This window comes from Ptychodera flava, chromosome 18 (assembly GCF_041260155.1).
Source record: "Ptychodera flava strain L36383 chromosome 18, AS_Pfla_20210202, whole genome shotgun sequence".
NCBI lineage: Eukaryota > Metazoa > Hemichordata > Enteropneusta > Ptychoderidae > Ptychodera > Ptychodera flava.
In genome coordinates this window covers 27,613,431-27,628,168 of record NC_091945.1, presented here as the reverse complement: position 1 = coordinate 27,628,168, position 14,738 = coordinate 27,613,431, and the positions used below count along the sequence as shown (strand labels likewise).

Sequence of the window (14,738 nt, the reverse complement as noted above, 5' to 3'; positions counted from 1 at the left end):
TTGCAGCTTGGCTGCTGATGAGGCATGCCTGACCCGTATCCTTACATACCAAAGCAGTATCCCAGCAGAGCTAGTTCGTGTTTTTTATATTCCACAATAAGTACTTTGGAATTTGTTTGAATACCAGGGAGTTAGGTATCGTGTACACACATTGGCAGGGCAGGATATTTTTCGACTTCCAAATTTCTGAACACTCACCCACGACTGATTTCCGCGAGAACGTGTTTTTATTCACAAATTGGGGCACCTCCATACCATGTTTGATGGCGCAGTCGAAAAGTCGCGGTGAAACTACTCCAGCGGGCAACGATACCGCGGAAGAGTTGACAAAACGGTCTCTTTCTCGACATTTCCATGACATGTCGGTGAACAGTGCAAGATTGATATACTATTTGATATTGTAAACAAAGACGGTACCACAACCATTTTACTCGCCTGGTTTGCCTGTTTGTTTGTTTTTTAGTTTCAAGATACACTGCAGAGTTGCGTATCAACTAATCGCTTGAGGGCGCAACTCTACCAGGGTGCAAGAAAAATCGAAACGGAAAGAGTGATTAATAATCAATTCTTCGATAAGAGTTCAAGGTCAATTTAATCTTTTTCTTCCTACAGTTCCAATGGTCCCACAGTTCCAAAAGAACAATTAATGTTAACCATTCATCGAGAAATAACGACACAAACCTTGTATCACACTTAAAGATTAAATTTTTTTATTCTTGTATGTGACATAAAACTAAAGTCAACAGATGACAAATATAGGTCAGTATCATACAAACGTACAAAAACGTTAACTGTGTCATATATCTACGATGTTCAATAACAGACAGTGCATGGTTGGTTAGAGGTTGTAATTTGGTGAGAATCTGAAAATATGAGCTGGCCTGTCTTCAAGTTTGGGCAATCAATGATCATAGAAAGGACATAGTATTCCCCTTACCCTACATTCTAACTAAATTATCAGTTCTTCTCGTTAGCGTTGTTTGTAAAATGTGTTCAGATTGACGGCAAAACTGTAAAAGACATTCGATAGTATATTTTTCAAAAAAAGATGAAGTAAATGTGGGACACACACGCTGCCAGGAAATACCGAATGGATGTATACAAATGCCCGTCTGGTCCACTGTAAATTCAATGTCCTTTTTCTGCATGAGATGCTTGAGGGCGCCCTTGTCAGGATACCTTACCGTCCAGGCCTCCAGTCATCGATGACTTTCAAGGCATTACCGTAAAACTTTCTCTGGACTCTGTGCAGACTCGTAATTCATGAAAAATGTCACTGTTTTTCAAATTTCTTAGATGTGCACAACTTAACGTAATGGACTTCTACACTTGAGAATGTCACCCACGGGTCAAGAAATTCGTCTACAAAGGAGACGGACGGTTTGAAGTAATCTATCGGCCGTTTCGGTCATTCATTTTAGTTGACGGTACTTTCAAATAGTAAATTGTTATATGAAAACATCTATGATATCGATAGAAAGAGGGCGTTGTCACTGCAATACACTTGTCGGTAAATGACATATAGTATTACATCTGCCAACTTTTGATACCTTTACTACGTCGAATTTCCACATTATACTTTGGGAACAGCCTGTGACGTCACCTGAGCTTAAAAATGAATACTGATATAGCACTGAGACCCGTATTATTTCCTCGTTTCTCTCATTTTCAGACCACGTTTCGGATTTTCGTCAAGAGACATTATGAAAATCTCGCAAGGTCACGTAAGAATCTCTTCGATCTCCCAAAATGTAACTTTGTTAGGCTTTTTTTGCGAATTCATCGCGTCAACAGTAATTATTTACTCTACCAACATATACAACGACCTTAACTTTGCTGTTTTTTTTCTCAGGAAAAAATTATTTTTTTTTATCGCAGAAATAACAAATTTTGTAACGCGATATTCTTTTGTACTTGCCGCGTTCGAAATAATTTACATATAGCTACCGTCCGGTTTCAGACGACGCAAGAGTACCGCTGAAACCGCCGCAAAGTAATAAGAGGTGTCAATTTTTTTCCCTGACGTAAGATTGTCGTATTCGAAGAAAATGATAAAAATTCAGCCCTCCTAAAAGGTAGCATGCGCCTCGAGGATATATATTCGCACTCTCAAACTCATAATATTGTTTATCCTAACACGGTGAAGCCCGCTTTTTATTCTTGATTCTGAAAGAGAATGGTTAAAAGTTTCTTGAAGATAGTTAGAGAAAACGTTCCAGTTCTTTCATATTCGAGGCGCCAACTACCTTATCTATGAATGAAATTTTCTCTACTTGAATTCGTGGTCATCAAGAGCGGCCGCTCTGCTGAGGTCTGGTAGTGGTTTGTCCAGTCCATCTTTATTCAACAGAAAATAAGTTTTCACTTTTCCTTTGCCCTACAAGGTAAATGAAAACAGACATACAAAAGGTGATGTTAAATTCAAGATGGCACCCTGTTATGCCCTTATTAGTCAACACAAATTTAAAAAACGGCCAAACTCATGAAGAGGAAATGCAACATTACAAAACAGTACGACCGCACTGGTGCTTACGCAAGCACACATTATCACACGTTGGCGACACACACGTGCATTATAGTAAAAGTACAGATTTTAACATCACCTGCCCAAAAGGCATAATTATGTACGTCTAAGCATTCGCAACGTCGTATTTTCCAAGTCACAACAAAAAGCAAACTCTTGTAGAAACAGTCGTACAACGGAAGTAAAATAAACAATCATTTTTGACAATTGTGAAATGGCTATATTCCGTAGCACACAACTTGAGAGAGAAAGTCCGCTACATAATTAGATATAGATTGACGTTTGGTATTGAATATTGAGATATACAGGTAAATACCTTCATAGAAATTTCACCCCTTTCTTGAAAATGGAAACCTCCCAGTTTTAACAGAACGGTCCGGCACTCGGGACTGACATGGATTCTTAAAGCTGCAAAAGGAAAACATTTGTTGTACGACAAACATGAGTAAACAACGCGTGAAATAAATGCCCTGCGTATGCCCCTTGTCTTCAGTTTCTCTTCAATCGAGCAACACAGAAAGCCGAATGTGTGGGAGTCATGATTTTTGAAAGGGCGGCAATCTAAATTGTCCAGAATTGACTGGAATGTTTCCCATGTGGAAGCTAGTAGGGTTCACTTTTAAACACCATTGAAATGGTCCCTAACACGCCGATTTATAATTATCATCCACGGAGAAGTTTGATACCACGGTCACACGACAGAGTTTAGGTCGCCTCAGATTCGGCCCTTGTGTTTGGGAAGCAATGTGTACGCGTTGTATGGCCTTCAAGTTTCCTATACTTTACGGCGGGTCTGAAAAGTTGGTTAAGGGCCGACACAAATTTGAGACTACGCCGAAATTTTGAGTGTGAACGGTTTAGGTCGGCGCTGGGTCAAGTTGACTCCCAAAGGTCTAAAACGAGGTCTATAAGTGACCCAAAAGCAGCAGATTTATAGATATTATATATATTATTCTATATTATTATTATATTATATATTATTGCCTGAATACATGGGTTTATGTGCCCGAAAGCAGGTGACAGTTTGCCCGATGCCAGGAGAGCAAATTGGCTCCTGCCGAAAGGGCTTCAGGCATATTTTATTACATGCCTCTTTACAGTTAATGCTATATGACATTTAGTTACATGCAGGGCATTCTCAAACAATTTTACCATTATCGACCGGCATCAAAGAGATTTTAACAAAAGTAAAATAGCAGTGCGCGCATCGATATTTTACATCTGACGTCGAAAACGTCGAAGGGCTTCAAGGACCGGGTACTGTAAACCGGTCCGTACATCGTTCACAGGGCCCACTGATTCCCCGGATGTCAATATTCAAATAAATCCTCTGATTTGCACTCACATAGATGCATGCAATCACAATGGAAAGAAATCAGTCCCCTGGGGTGGAGAGGGAGGTTTTTGTGCAACGGTTTACTTTATTTGATTTTATTAATTTTGACTGTGATATTTCAAATAACGAGTCTAACTCCAAACCGTCTGACTGCTTTCTTTATTACTACAAGTAATTTTATTAATTTTGACTGTGGTATTTCAAATAAAGATTTCGACTCCAAACCGTCTGACTGCTTTCTTTATTACTGCAAGTCCATATCTCCTTTCAAATCTGTGTATAAATCACTGTAATTGCTCCGAAAGCATTGCCAACTTGCTAATCCGCTGTCCGTATCAGCGGATTAACACCACAGCCGTCCCACACAACATCCTTATTTTGACGGCTTTGGTGTTGACTCAATCAATTAATCCGCTGATACGAACAGCGGATTAGCAAGTTGACAATGTTTTCGGAGCAATTACAGTGGTGTATACACAAGTTGGAGAGGAGATAAGGACTTGTCGGTAATATATAATGCAGTCAGGTGGTGTGGAGTCGAAATCTTTATTTGAAATACCACAGTCAAAATTAATAAAATCAAATAAAGTAAACAGTTGCACACAAAAAACCCATCCCTCCCCACCCCTCTCCCACCCCATGGGACTGATTTCTGTGCCCTGTGATGCAATAAAGTGTGAACGCGACCCAAAATCCTTCAGAAGCCGCCCTGCGCCTGAATGTGAACCTAGAGGCACCCCAGACGATATTTATTGAACAGTTACATTTACATGTATGTAGTTCACTCACCAAGACCGGTAGATTCCATTCGGGAAGCATAATTCACCGTGTCACCAAACAGACAATATCGTGGCATCTTCAGACCGACAACACCCGCTACACATGGACCTAATTAAAACAAATTGATTGAAATAAAACACTAAACATTTATTATGATAACTCATAATGTAAAAAGGTCGCAAAATATGGAAGACATCATGTAATTGCCTCCCCTGGGGGATGGAAGCGCCAGACAAATGCAATTATCCAGCATACTACATTATAACTAATGGAGCTTTTTAGTGGAGAAACTTTACAAAGCTAGTTGAAGTCACTCCTTGTTCTATGTACGTATATCTCTGAAGTATTTCAACCAGCTACGCCACTGTCCTTTCCATGAACATCGAAGTCTGTGTAGAACGTCATTTTTAAGTTTCGGTCGATCACACGGCCAACCTCTTGACGCATTAGACGTAATCCTAAACCGCACTGGGAGTGTTTGTTGTGCCCATAGCATAATTAATGGCCATCGTGAATCGATCAAAATTATGAATCAACTGGATTTATGGATGGAAGGCACACAATAGACAGCGATACAAATTTGATTTATTGGTTTGCCCTGTGTTGCTCTCATCAAAATACCCTCATCAATTGAGTCTTTGCAATAGTGATATATTTCAAGCAGCTTCATTACCCACGCGAGTCGCTTATCATCACAAATATGCAGACGACCTCAAGAGAGTACAAAGACAGGGACATTTACACACATACATACATGAATATTAGAATGCATGCACATACATACATACATACATACATACATACATACATACATACATACATACATACATATAAGCGAGCATGCAGGCAGACTGACAGGCACGCAGACATCGTTAGCACGCACATAAATACACATATCCCGGGACATATCCGTGCACACAAGCTTGCATGTTTCTGTAAAATAACAGAGTCTGACGCATAAGCATACTATGCCAATTACTTCCACAAAACATGACTATTTTGAATACCTGTGTGAATACCAGTCCTCAACTGTAGTTGTGTGTCCGGTCTGTGTCTGATTTTGAATGTCCTCATGCAACTCAATAGATCTAAGGCCATAGTGCAGATTTCACCGGCGTGTCTGTCACCATTTCTAATGGGCAGACCACTGACCACCATGTACGCGTCGCCTATCGTTTCCACCTGAAACAAGGAATAGGATGATAATTAACGACCCAGTGATGAAAACTAATGACATGTTTGACTAAGCAACACACAAATATTGAACAATGAAAATACAACTGATCGAACAAAAAGCGAATACTGCGGATCAGAGTTTACTAAGACCCGAGGTTAGTGGTTTCCCTGTACATAAGTGGGCTGAAACTTTAAATTAAATTACGGTAGTATGTGCCTCGAAAGTGAAAAACTTTAACTTTTGCTCAAACTTTCCTAAATGAATCTTTCAACCATACTATTTCAAAATCGAGAATGAAAATCGGGCGTCACCGTGCAAATTTTGCTACTAGAGAACCAAATTACCCAAGATTAAACTATATTTGAAATTCAAAATGGCCGTTATCCCTGTGTTAACTCTAAGGAGAAAAATGAAGTTTCCGATTTTCGACGAACTAAGACGGCGAAAATTTTTCTTACACTGAGAGCCTTAAAATGAACCCCCACAAGTGGTAAATCAGAAAAGAATTGTAAAATTAAAAGTTTGAGAGTCTGAATATCTGTCCCCGAGGCGCGTTCTACCTTAAGGAGATTTTGTTTATCATTTGTGTGTTCACACGATCTCGATGATGTTAATCAAGGTTACCTTTGGTCAAACTTTTACATTGTCCCATGTGTTAATAACTGTTTCGACAAGACGCAAATTGTTCATTGAAATCGAACAAACCGTAAATCGGCCCAGGAAAATTGTGACCCTTTCAGTTTAAACCATGAGAAAATCCCCAAGAAAGTTACGGTACACGTTTTGGAATTCAGGTGCCAAATTTCTTCATATCGTTGGCCTGTGTTTCATACTGAAATGATGGCAAATCTGAGGGAGTGATGGTAAAAAATCTGAGTTCTCCATTTTCACAAGGACAAGGTAGCGAAAAGTGAAAGTATCCTTGCCGCTTTAAAACTGTTATTAAAGCTGTAACACAAACAATTATCAATGGTCGGATTTGAGGGCGTTTATTTCTATGTTTAAACATTCGTTCTGCCAGAATCACGTTTTCACCACTGAAGCGTGGTGACGTGGGAACGTTCTTTGCGCTTGCTTGTTAGTCCCCACGGACACCGTCCGGGGGGACTTACAGGTTTGGTCATGTCCGAGCATGCGTCCGTCCGTCCGTCCGTTCACGCAGATATTTCATGGTACAATGATAACTCCTTATGTTATATATATGCACGTCAATTTGTTTTGTGAAACGATCCAATATGGCCGCCATTTTTTCATGTACAGAGCCATAACTCAGGCACATCTCAACCGATTTTATTGTAAGTTGGTACAAGGACATCAACCTTTGTCATACATATGCACGTCAATTTGTTTCAAGATACGATTCAATACGACTGCGTGGCGGCCATTTTGTTACGATTTTTTCATGTCCCGAACCATAACTCTGACATTTATCAACCGATTTTTTTCAAAGTTGGTACAAGGACATCAACCTTTGTCATGCATATGTACGTCAATTTGTTTCACGATATGATCCAATATGGTCGCATGGCGGCCATTTTGTTACAATTTTTTCATGTCAAAAACCATAACTGAGGCACGTCTCAACTGATTTTATTCAAAGTTGGTACAAGGACATTGACCTATGTCATACATATGCACGTGACTTTCTTTCACGATACGATTCAATATGGCCATGTGGCGGCCATTTTGTTTCGTTTTTTTTCAATGTTCGGAGCCATAATTCAGGCACATCTCAACCGATTTTATCCATAATGGCACAAGGACATTGACTTATGTCATACATATGCACTTCGATTTTTTACGGTGAGATCAGATACAATGGCTGCGTGGCGGCCATTATGATACGAGTTTTTCATGTCTGCAGCCATAATGCAGACATGTGTCAACTGATTTAATTCAAAGTTGATACAATGACATTGATGTATTGTCATATTATGTAATAGATATGCATTTCAATTGGTTTCATAGTCCGATGCAATATGGCTGCCTGGTGGCCATTTAGTTACGTTTTTTTCATGTACAGAGCCATAACTCAGACATGTAGCAGTATCATGTCAATTTATTGAATTTTTGTAATTAGGCTGATATGTGTACTGCATCAAATTTGATGAAACTTGGTACAGATGTTGATCTCATAGTGTTGTAAATACACTTCAATGACACTTAGCAGGATCGTTTAAATTAATTGCTAATTTGCATTTGCATGATGAACTTTTGTTTTTAGGATGAATGTCCAGAAGAACTGCATCAAACTTTATAAAATATGGTACTGGCGATAATCTATCAGTGTTATGATAGGACACAAAAATGTTTGGCAACATCCTGTCGATTAATTACTAATTGACTCATTTAATGACCTTTTGTTATTAGAATGGCGGCCTACATTGGTTTTATATTTTCACTACCATGGAACGCATTCTCAGACATTAAGCCCCATCTGTATCGCAGTATTTTTAATCACAGACCTAATTAATGAAGAGGACTCTATCCTCTCCGAGGACTTGTAATTAAAGTACCCATTAACAATTGGGGACTGTGTCATCACCGATGACTTGTTTAATATATTCTTTGACGTGTTTTCAACTTCCTTCGGGTCGAGATGTTATGAGAACAAAGTGCTGTGGGTGGCGTTCAAACATTCTTTACAGGAAATTTATGGGAAAAACAAAAGAAACACTACACTGTCGTTTGAATACGTAAATTTTCGCCTACAAACATGACTCGAATTCCAGAAATTTCCCGAAAAGCGTGGATATCGTCTTTCTAACAAGATCTGATTCCTAACAATCAATTTGTCATCAATATGTAGCATTGAATGACGTCACACCTGGAGGTCAAAAAAACCGGTTACGCTTGCATAAGCTGCCGACTGGCCCGTGGGGATCTCGCTTTGGCGAAAAATGTTTTCAAGTACAGCGAGCGATGGCGATGGCCCAGGGGAAACGTGAAAGAAAGGGTTACGTTGGTCTTTCTTGAGATGTTTAATCTCCTCATGGTTGGGAGGACGCTGGTATGCACAACTCAAAACAAGAACACACTCGTAACGCTGGCTAGTTCTACATCCATTAATTGGCACGTTACCTTGTAAACATCATAGTTTTCTATTATTGTGTCGAAACACGTGTACAAATCATTCAGGAGGTCAACAACCTGTCGATAGAAAGAATACTTTAGTTATGAAAAGCTTGATTAATGTATTTAGCAATCACGTGAATATAAGTTTAAAGAATATCTCATGTGACAAATAATTAATATGGCACCTAAAGCATTTGTTGAATTCGATAATAAATCAAATTTTTATTCTAGGGGACGATAGAGATAATTTTGGACAATATATTTTTATAATTTTTTTCCTACAAAACAGTTACATTTATGGTTATTCATGAAGTGTATTGAAATATAACTTAGCAGCCTTGTTGAAGGCAACACATTGTGTTGAATATGCAATATTATCATTGACAAATTTAGTCCGGACTTGCATCCAGTTATCAATAATAACATTGGACGTGACTCATCATTTGTTCAGGGGTTGAAAACTAAACATACTAAGATGATTTCGGGTGTAGACCTAGAAAATATACCTTACACATAATACAGAAATTTTGGAAAGTACATCAAAATTTTCATCGCTTGAAATCTGCAGGCATCTGTACTTGCACCCATTGTGGTTTTGAGCACATGCGTATGATATCGATGATGCTTCTGAACTGTGAATTTCCAATCATGTGGATATCACGTGCAAAGATATCATGTGAACCAATGAATATTGTACAAGCATTTGTTATTCAATACTTGCAGACAAGTAGCAACATTAACAATCGGTCCAGAGACAAAAATGTGGGTAGACGATTTAGTCTTTTCAGCTGCGTTGTAGTAATGATATAAACTTCTTCACTTAAAAGTTTACCTGCATTGGCGTGCTGGACGCAGCCAGTTGCGTGAAACCAACAATATCACTGAAAAATATCGTGACTTTGGAAAAATTTTCTGGCTCGACTACATGACCCTGTTTTAGCTGCTCGGCGACAGTTCTGAAAGAGATAAAAGAAGAACTAATCTTAAACTGTTGTTTCTGAAGTCCATCATCGATCAGATCATCTGTCGACATTGGGATATCAAGCTCACACAAAAACGACGCATTCCACTACGATGCGTGTGGGGGCGCTCAACATACCTCGGCAACATCCTGCAAAGGAGTTCGTCTGTTTTCTTCTGTTCCTCAGCGAGTTGTCGCGTCCTTTCTTCAACCAAGTCTTCTAAATGGTCCGCGTACTTTTCCATCATACTTATCATGTTATCAATGAGATTTGTTTGCCTTTTTGAAAGAAAACGAAAACAAAATCAGGCAATTTGTGCGAGTGTTCTAATTTTGAAAATTGACGTAGAGAAACCGATTAAAGTCGAACGCGAAACAGTTCAACTTTCGCTCAAACTTTCCACAATGAAACTTTCAAACATTCCTTACCAAATCAAGAATAAAATTCAGGGGTCGGCGTGCAGAGTTTGGTGCAAGAGAAATAAATTACATAAGATTTACCGATATTTGAAATTCAAAATGACCACCATCCCTGTGTTGACTCTATATTGTAAAATAATTTTTTTTCGATTTTCGAAAAACTAAGACGAGGAAACTTTTTTACGCCAAAAGTTTTAAAATGAGCCTCCACAAGTGGTATTCGAGAAAAGCATTGGAACAATTTAAAAGTCCGAACATATTTTGCCGATGCGCATTCTATACTTTGATGTACAATTCACCACTATACCGGGAAACTATTCTTTACACAACATAAAAAGCTGACTGACTACGCTACTGGCAAAGGACTTGCATCAAACCTTAAAGTGGGACATGCGTTACCTCAGAAAAGGTCTGTGTCGAGATAGAATCTCTGGAGTTGACATACCTTCCTTTGTTCATTTTCTTCAACGAATCAGCTATCGTGTTAAAATTTGGTCTGAAAGCTGGGATCTGCTCCCAACATATCCTCATCAGATCTAAAATTCTCTCATCTCCCGTGTCCATGGGAACTTTTGGTCGAAAGTATGGGCTGACTCCCGTTTTCACTTTTTCAATAATATCTGTGACAAAAGTGACAGTGAGACACGCCGTTCATAAGTAATTTTACATGCACAGGTGCGCACACATAAATGATATAATATTATGACTTACACGCGACAATGGGTATGTCCTTGTTCGGTTTATATAGCTGGATGCATGGATGGATGAAAGTCAAGTGAATAGATAGGTGTATGGATAGATGGATAGGGAGCTGTGTAGGTGAATGGATGCACGGGAGAAGAGGTGTGTGGATGGACACGTGTGAGTGTGTCTGTCTGTCTGTCTGTCTGTCTGTCTGTCTATCTGTGGGTGTGAAAGATGATAATGCATACTATCATTGCTGCCATTGACTTCAAAAACGACATAAAGAGGAAAAGCCGAAATATTATCAAGGACAGTTTTATGAGTAGAAATATTCACTGGTTAATCAACATAACATATTTCTCACAAGAAAGATTCTTTTTCATACATCTACATACAGGCAATAGCAAAAAGTGAGGACTTCATAACACAGCCATACCTCTTGGTTCCATATTGTACATGCAGTAAGGTCCTCCTCGGACTAAAATCTCTTGAAGAATGATTCCAAACGAGTAGACGTCGCCCTTCTGCGTTCCCTTTTGAAGAGGTATGTCCAAGTTTAATAACTCAGGAGCTGTCCATAATTTTCCTGTTTGACAGGGAAAAAAACATTGCAACTTTGCTATCATTTGATGGTTGAGGCTCGTCAGGGTAGTTTACAGTTTAAAACCCATAATAAAGTCTTCTTTCTCTCATCTGTGTGCATTATTTTGAAATATCGAATGTTGATGGATATGTAACAGTGACCGAGGCATTTGTTTTGTGACAACGCGTTCCCTTTGCTTACAGGACCAAAAGCTAGAACTTTCGACTATTTCTTTCACCATTTTCAAATACCAACTACTTCTTTTCCTGTTCTACTCCCAAACGTACACGGAGATATACGGTATGCAGCTTGTTGACTCAGCCTGTGTATGCGTAGACTGCATTGTTATTGTTGACATGTGAATTCTGGTCTTGACTAGAATTATTCAAATGTAACAATAACATTGTATTTCTCACGAACTGCATAGACGCTGTTCTGACAAGCTAAATAGCTGTTGGTGTTCATAGTTTAACATGCTTTGGGGAGTACAACAAAAATTAGGAATGGCATACAAACAAAATTATTTCAAAAATCATCAAAAGTAAAAACTACAGTAGTTCCACTGGCCTTTTAAACAATTTGATTCATCGACTCAATTCGATGGCGCTGTTTCTAATTCACTTTTTTTGTTTGACACTCAGCTGCACGTCGACCTACCGATAAAAATTGCTCTCTGTCCCAGCTATAAGGGTGTCAAAATGGGTTAAATCACCGATGAGCAATACAGCCGGACTTCTTCAAATTATGAGAGTCATACAACGTTAAAGGGTAGTAATATGTTAGTTTACTGAAGTAATATAGTCGTTTAATGACACGAATAAAATAGGAGCACCCGCATAAAACCGCCGAGGGCGAACGGAAATGCGTTTAGCGCATACGCCATTGAGTCACGGGTCTTCAGTATATCAGACTTACGTGCGTATTCGACATACTCCGTGTACTTAATTTCTTCCTGGCCTTCTCGAAGTCTTGTTAAATCAAAATCAGTTATTTTACACACCCATCGGCTATCAATCAGTAAATTAGTCGACTTCAGATTGCCATGGGAATGAATGGGCGACGCATGTAAATATGCCATACCCTGGAGGAAAGAGAGTGAGTGAGTAAGTAAGAAACGTACAGACAGACAGAGGCACAGACAGACTGTAAGAGATAGGCAGACAAACAAACAGACAAGAGGGCGGAAAAAAGCAGAGAGCAAACGAAATCGGGTAGACGAGGAGATTGTTAGACAGAAACAATATCAATGGAAGACACATTGGAGAAATTAGTAAAAAACATGAAATTTGGGAGAAAACAATAATAACGTGTCATTTAACACGAAAATCGTAATGGCTTTGGATGTGAAATTCAGGTGAATATCTGATTCTACGAACTGACGAAGCGCTTGACACCGCTACACGAAAACTTGCTGCATGTAGAAACTTGATTGGCTGGTTTTAGCCTGCTCACGTACTTAAACAGCGCACTCTATCGACACAAGAGACCAAAACCCGGGCTCAAGAACACGTTGTGAGGGTCGGACATGCGCAGAAATACTACAAAATTACCTTCGCAATATCTGATGCAAAGGAAAGCTTGAACAACCAATCCAGCTTAATGTTGTCATTTTCCAGAACGTCCTGCGTAGAAAAAAATTGCAATAGTTAATGGTATATATGATAAGATTGAAAATCTCGTTGAACTAATTCAAGATCTATGAACTTCTTTATCCTCGCAGGTAATCCAATGCATTCGTAATTTTATCCCTGGGCGGATTGCATCAATTTTATCATACTTCAAGAAAACAGAGGTGATGACCCGTACTTTCTGAGCCGCTCCCTCGATAAGTTGTAAAAAAGTTATTAGGGGTATTGCGAAGTGAAAACATTTCTAAGAAATACTGACTTCCGCTAAAAAGAAAAGATAGGAGCTGTCCGGTCAGCGTTATCTGAAAAGTACGAATTTTCTTTTCAGGCCAGCCATGGATTTCAAAATTACAATTGCAGGTTAGTTGAAGCCGACCAGAAGGGGAGTAAACGCTCAGCGCATGCGCGTTCATTGATAATTTATGCGGTATTGCCAATTACGAGAAGGAAGAGCAGAAATGTGTGAAGACCTTGGGTAAAAACCATGCTTCAAGCAGAATCTGCACACACTGCATACTTTGTATGCCAATTTTTTTCAAATCTTTGCAATTTTTAAACGTACTCCTGAAGGTAAATGTAAGCGCTAAGCCACATAGATAATTCAATAAGAGCGATAATAAAAGACGTTTTTCTTTCCCCCTAGCATCTTGGCGTTAGCTTTTAAAAAAGTCACTTTGATGTGTGAAAAAAGCAGACTTGTCTTATTTGAATTGAATACTGTACCTGCAGGCTGCCTTTACTGCAGTAGTGGGTAACGATGCAAATCTCGGGCGGGTCCACACAGGCACCGACGAACTGGTTTATGTTTGCATGGCGCAAGTCTCTCAGCTATAAAGAAATAAATAAGTAAAAAACGCGATGGATGATGATATCAATGCATCAAAGTGAATTTCTCTCATCCTTCTCGTCACTGTCTGTCTGTCTGAATTCATCCACTGAATAATCGTCATAAGCCGAGTTGGGAATAGAATCACAGTGCATTCATTTGATAAATGTTTCTCGCGGCGCCTTGAAGAGCTGAAAATAAAAGCCTTCTGGTGTTGATTACATCTAAATTATTCAGCCTTCTTTTTGAAGTAGCAATTTTGTTTGCAGTCTAAACATTGCTTTCTAAAGAAGGAGTCATTAAAAATGTAACGTCCAAGATGCCGAGTAACCTGTATTTATAACACACTGGTGACCAACATTGATATGTCTGCCAATGTGTGTTCTACTTGAAGTGACGTATATCTGGGGTTTAAAGGTATCTTGTAGTTCTGATCTGTAAACCTTTGAATTGATAGATGTGTTATGAAATTATTCCACCACAATTAACCTAATTTTCTGTGTCACAAATATTCTAGATACATTTCTCTCTCAAAGCCTCGAGATGCGTTGTCATTGAAAGATGTGTAGCTCCGTATCATGTAATGCTCCGTACCATGTATCATGTAATTTAATAAAGAAACTCATCGGGTGAACTTAATATAATTGAAACTCAGAAAAGTGAAGCAAAAATAACAAATGTGTAATATGCTTCTTAAGGCCATCGTCTGGGCTAATGTCGGTCAAAATGCTCAAAAAATCTAAT

General features: G+C 39.0%; 1 protein-coding gene across 2 annotated transcripts in view; it reads right to left on the bottom strand.

Annotated features, from left to right (window-relative positions):
* Positions 1 to 693: 693 nt before the first annotated feature.
* The window catches only part of LOC139117290 (atrial natriuretic peptide receptor 1-like), a 77,996-nt gene continuing 63,951 nt past the window's right edge, over positions 694 to 14,738 (bottom strand). For both annotated transcript variants that reach the window (XM_070680262.1, XM_070680261.1), the window contains 12 exons: positions 13,892 to 13,996; positions 13,091 to 13,162; positions 12,456 to 12,621; positions 11,394 to 11,543; positions 10,719 to 10,893; positions 9,992 to 10,132; positions 9,725 to 9,848; positions 8,899 to 8,967; positions 5,648 to 5,822; positions 4,650 to 4,748; positions 2,841 to 2,932; positions 694 to 2,377 (listed from right to left, as the gene is read on the bottom strand). In XM_070680262.1, the coding sequence (XP_070536363.1) occupies positions 2,270 to 2,377; positions 2,841 to 2,932; positions 4,650 to 4,748; positions 5,648 to 5,822; positions 8,899 to 8,967; positions 9,725 to 9,848; positions 9,992 to 10,132; positions 10,719 to 10,893; positions 11,394 to 11,543; positions 12,456 to 12,621; positions 13,091 to 13,162; positions 13,892 to 13,996 (1,476 nt within the window). In that variant the 3' untranslated portion in view covers positions 694 to 2,269. The remainder of the gene's footprint in view (positions 2,378 to 2,840; positions 2,933 to 4,649; positions 4,749 to 5,647; positions 5,823 to 8,898; positions 8,968 to 9,724; positions 9,849 to 9,991; positions 10,133 to 10,718; positions 10,894 to 11,393; positions 11,544 to 12,455; positions 12,622 to 13,090; positions 13,163 to 13,891; positions 13,997 to 14,738) is intronic.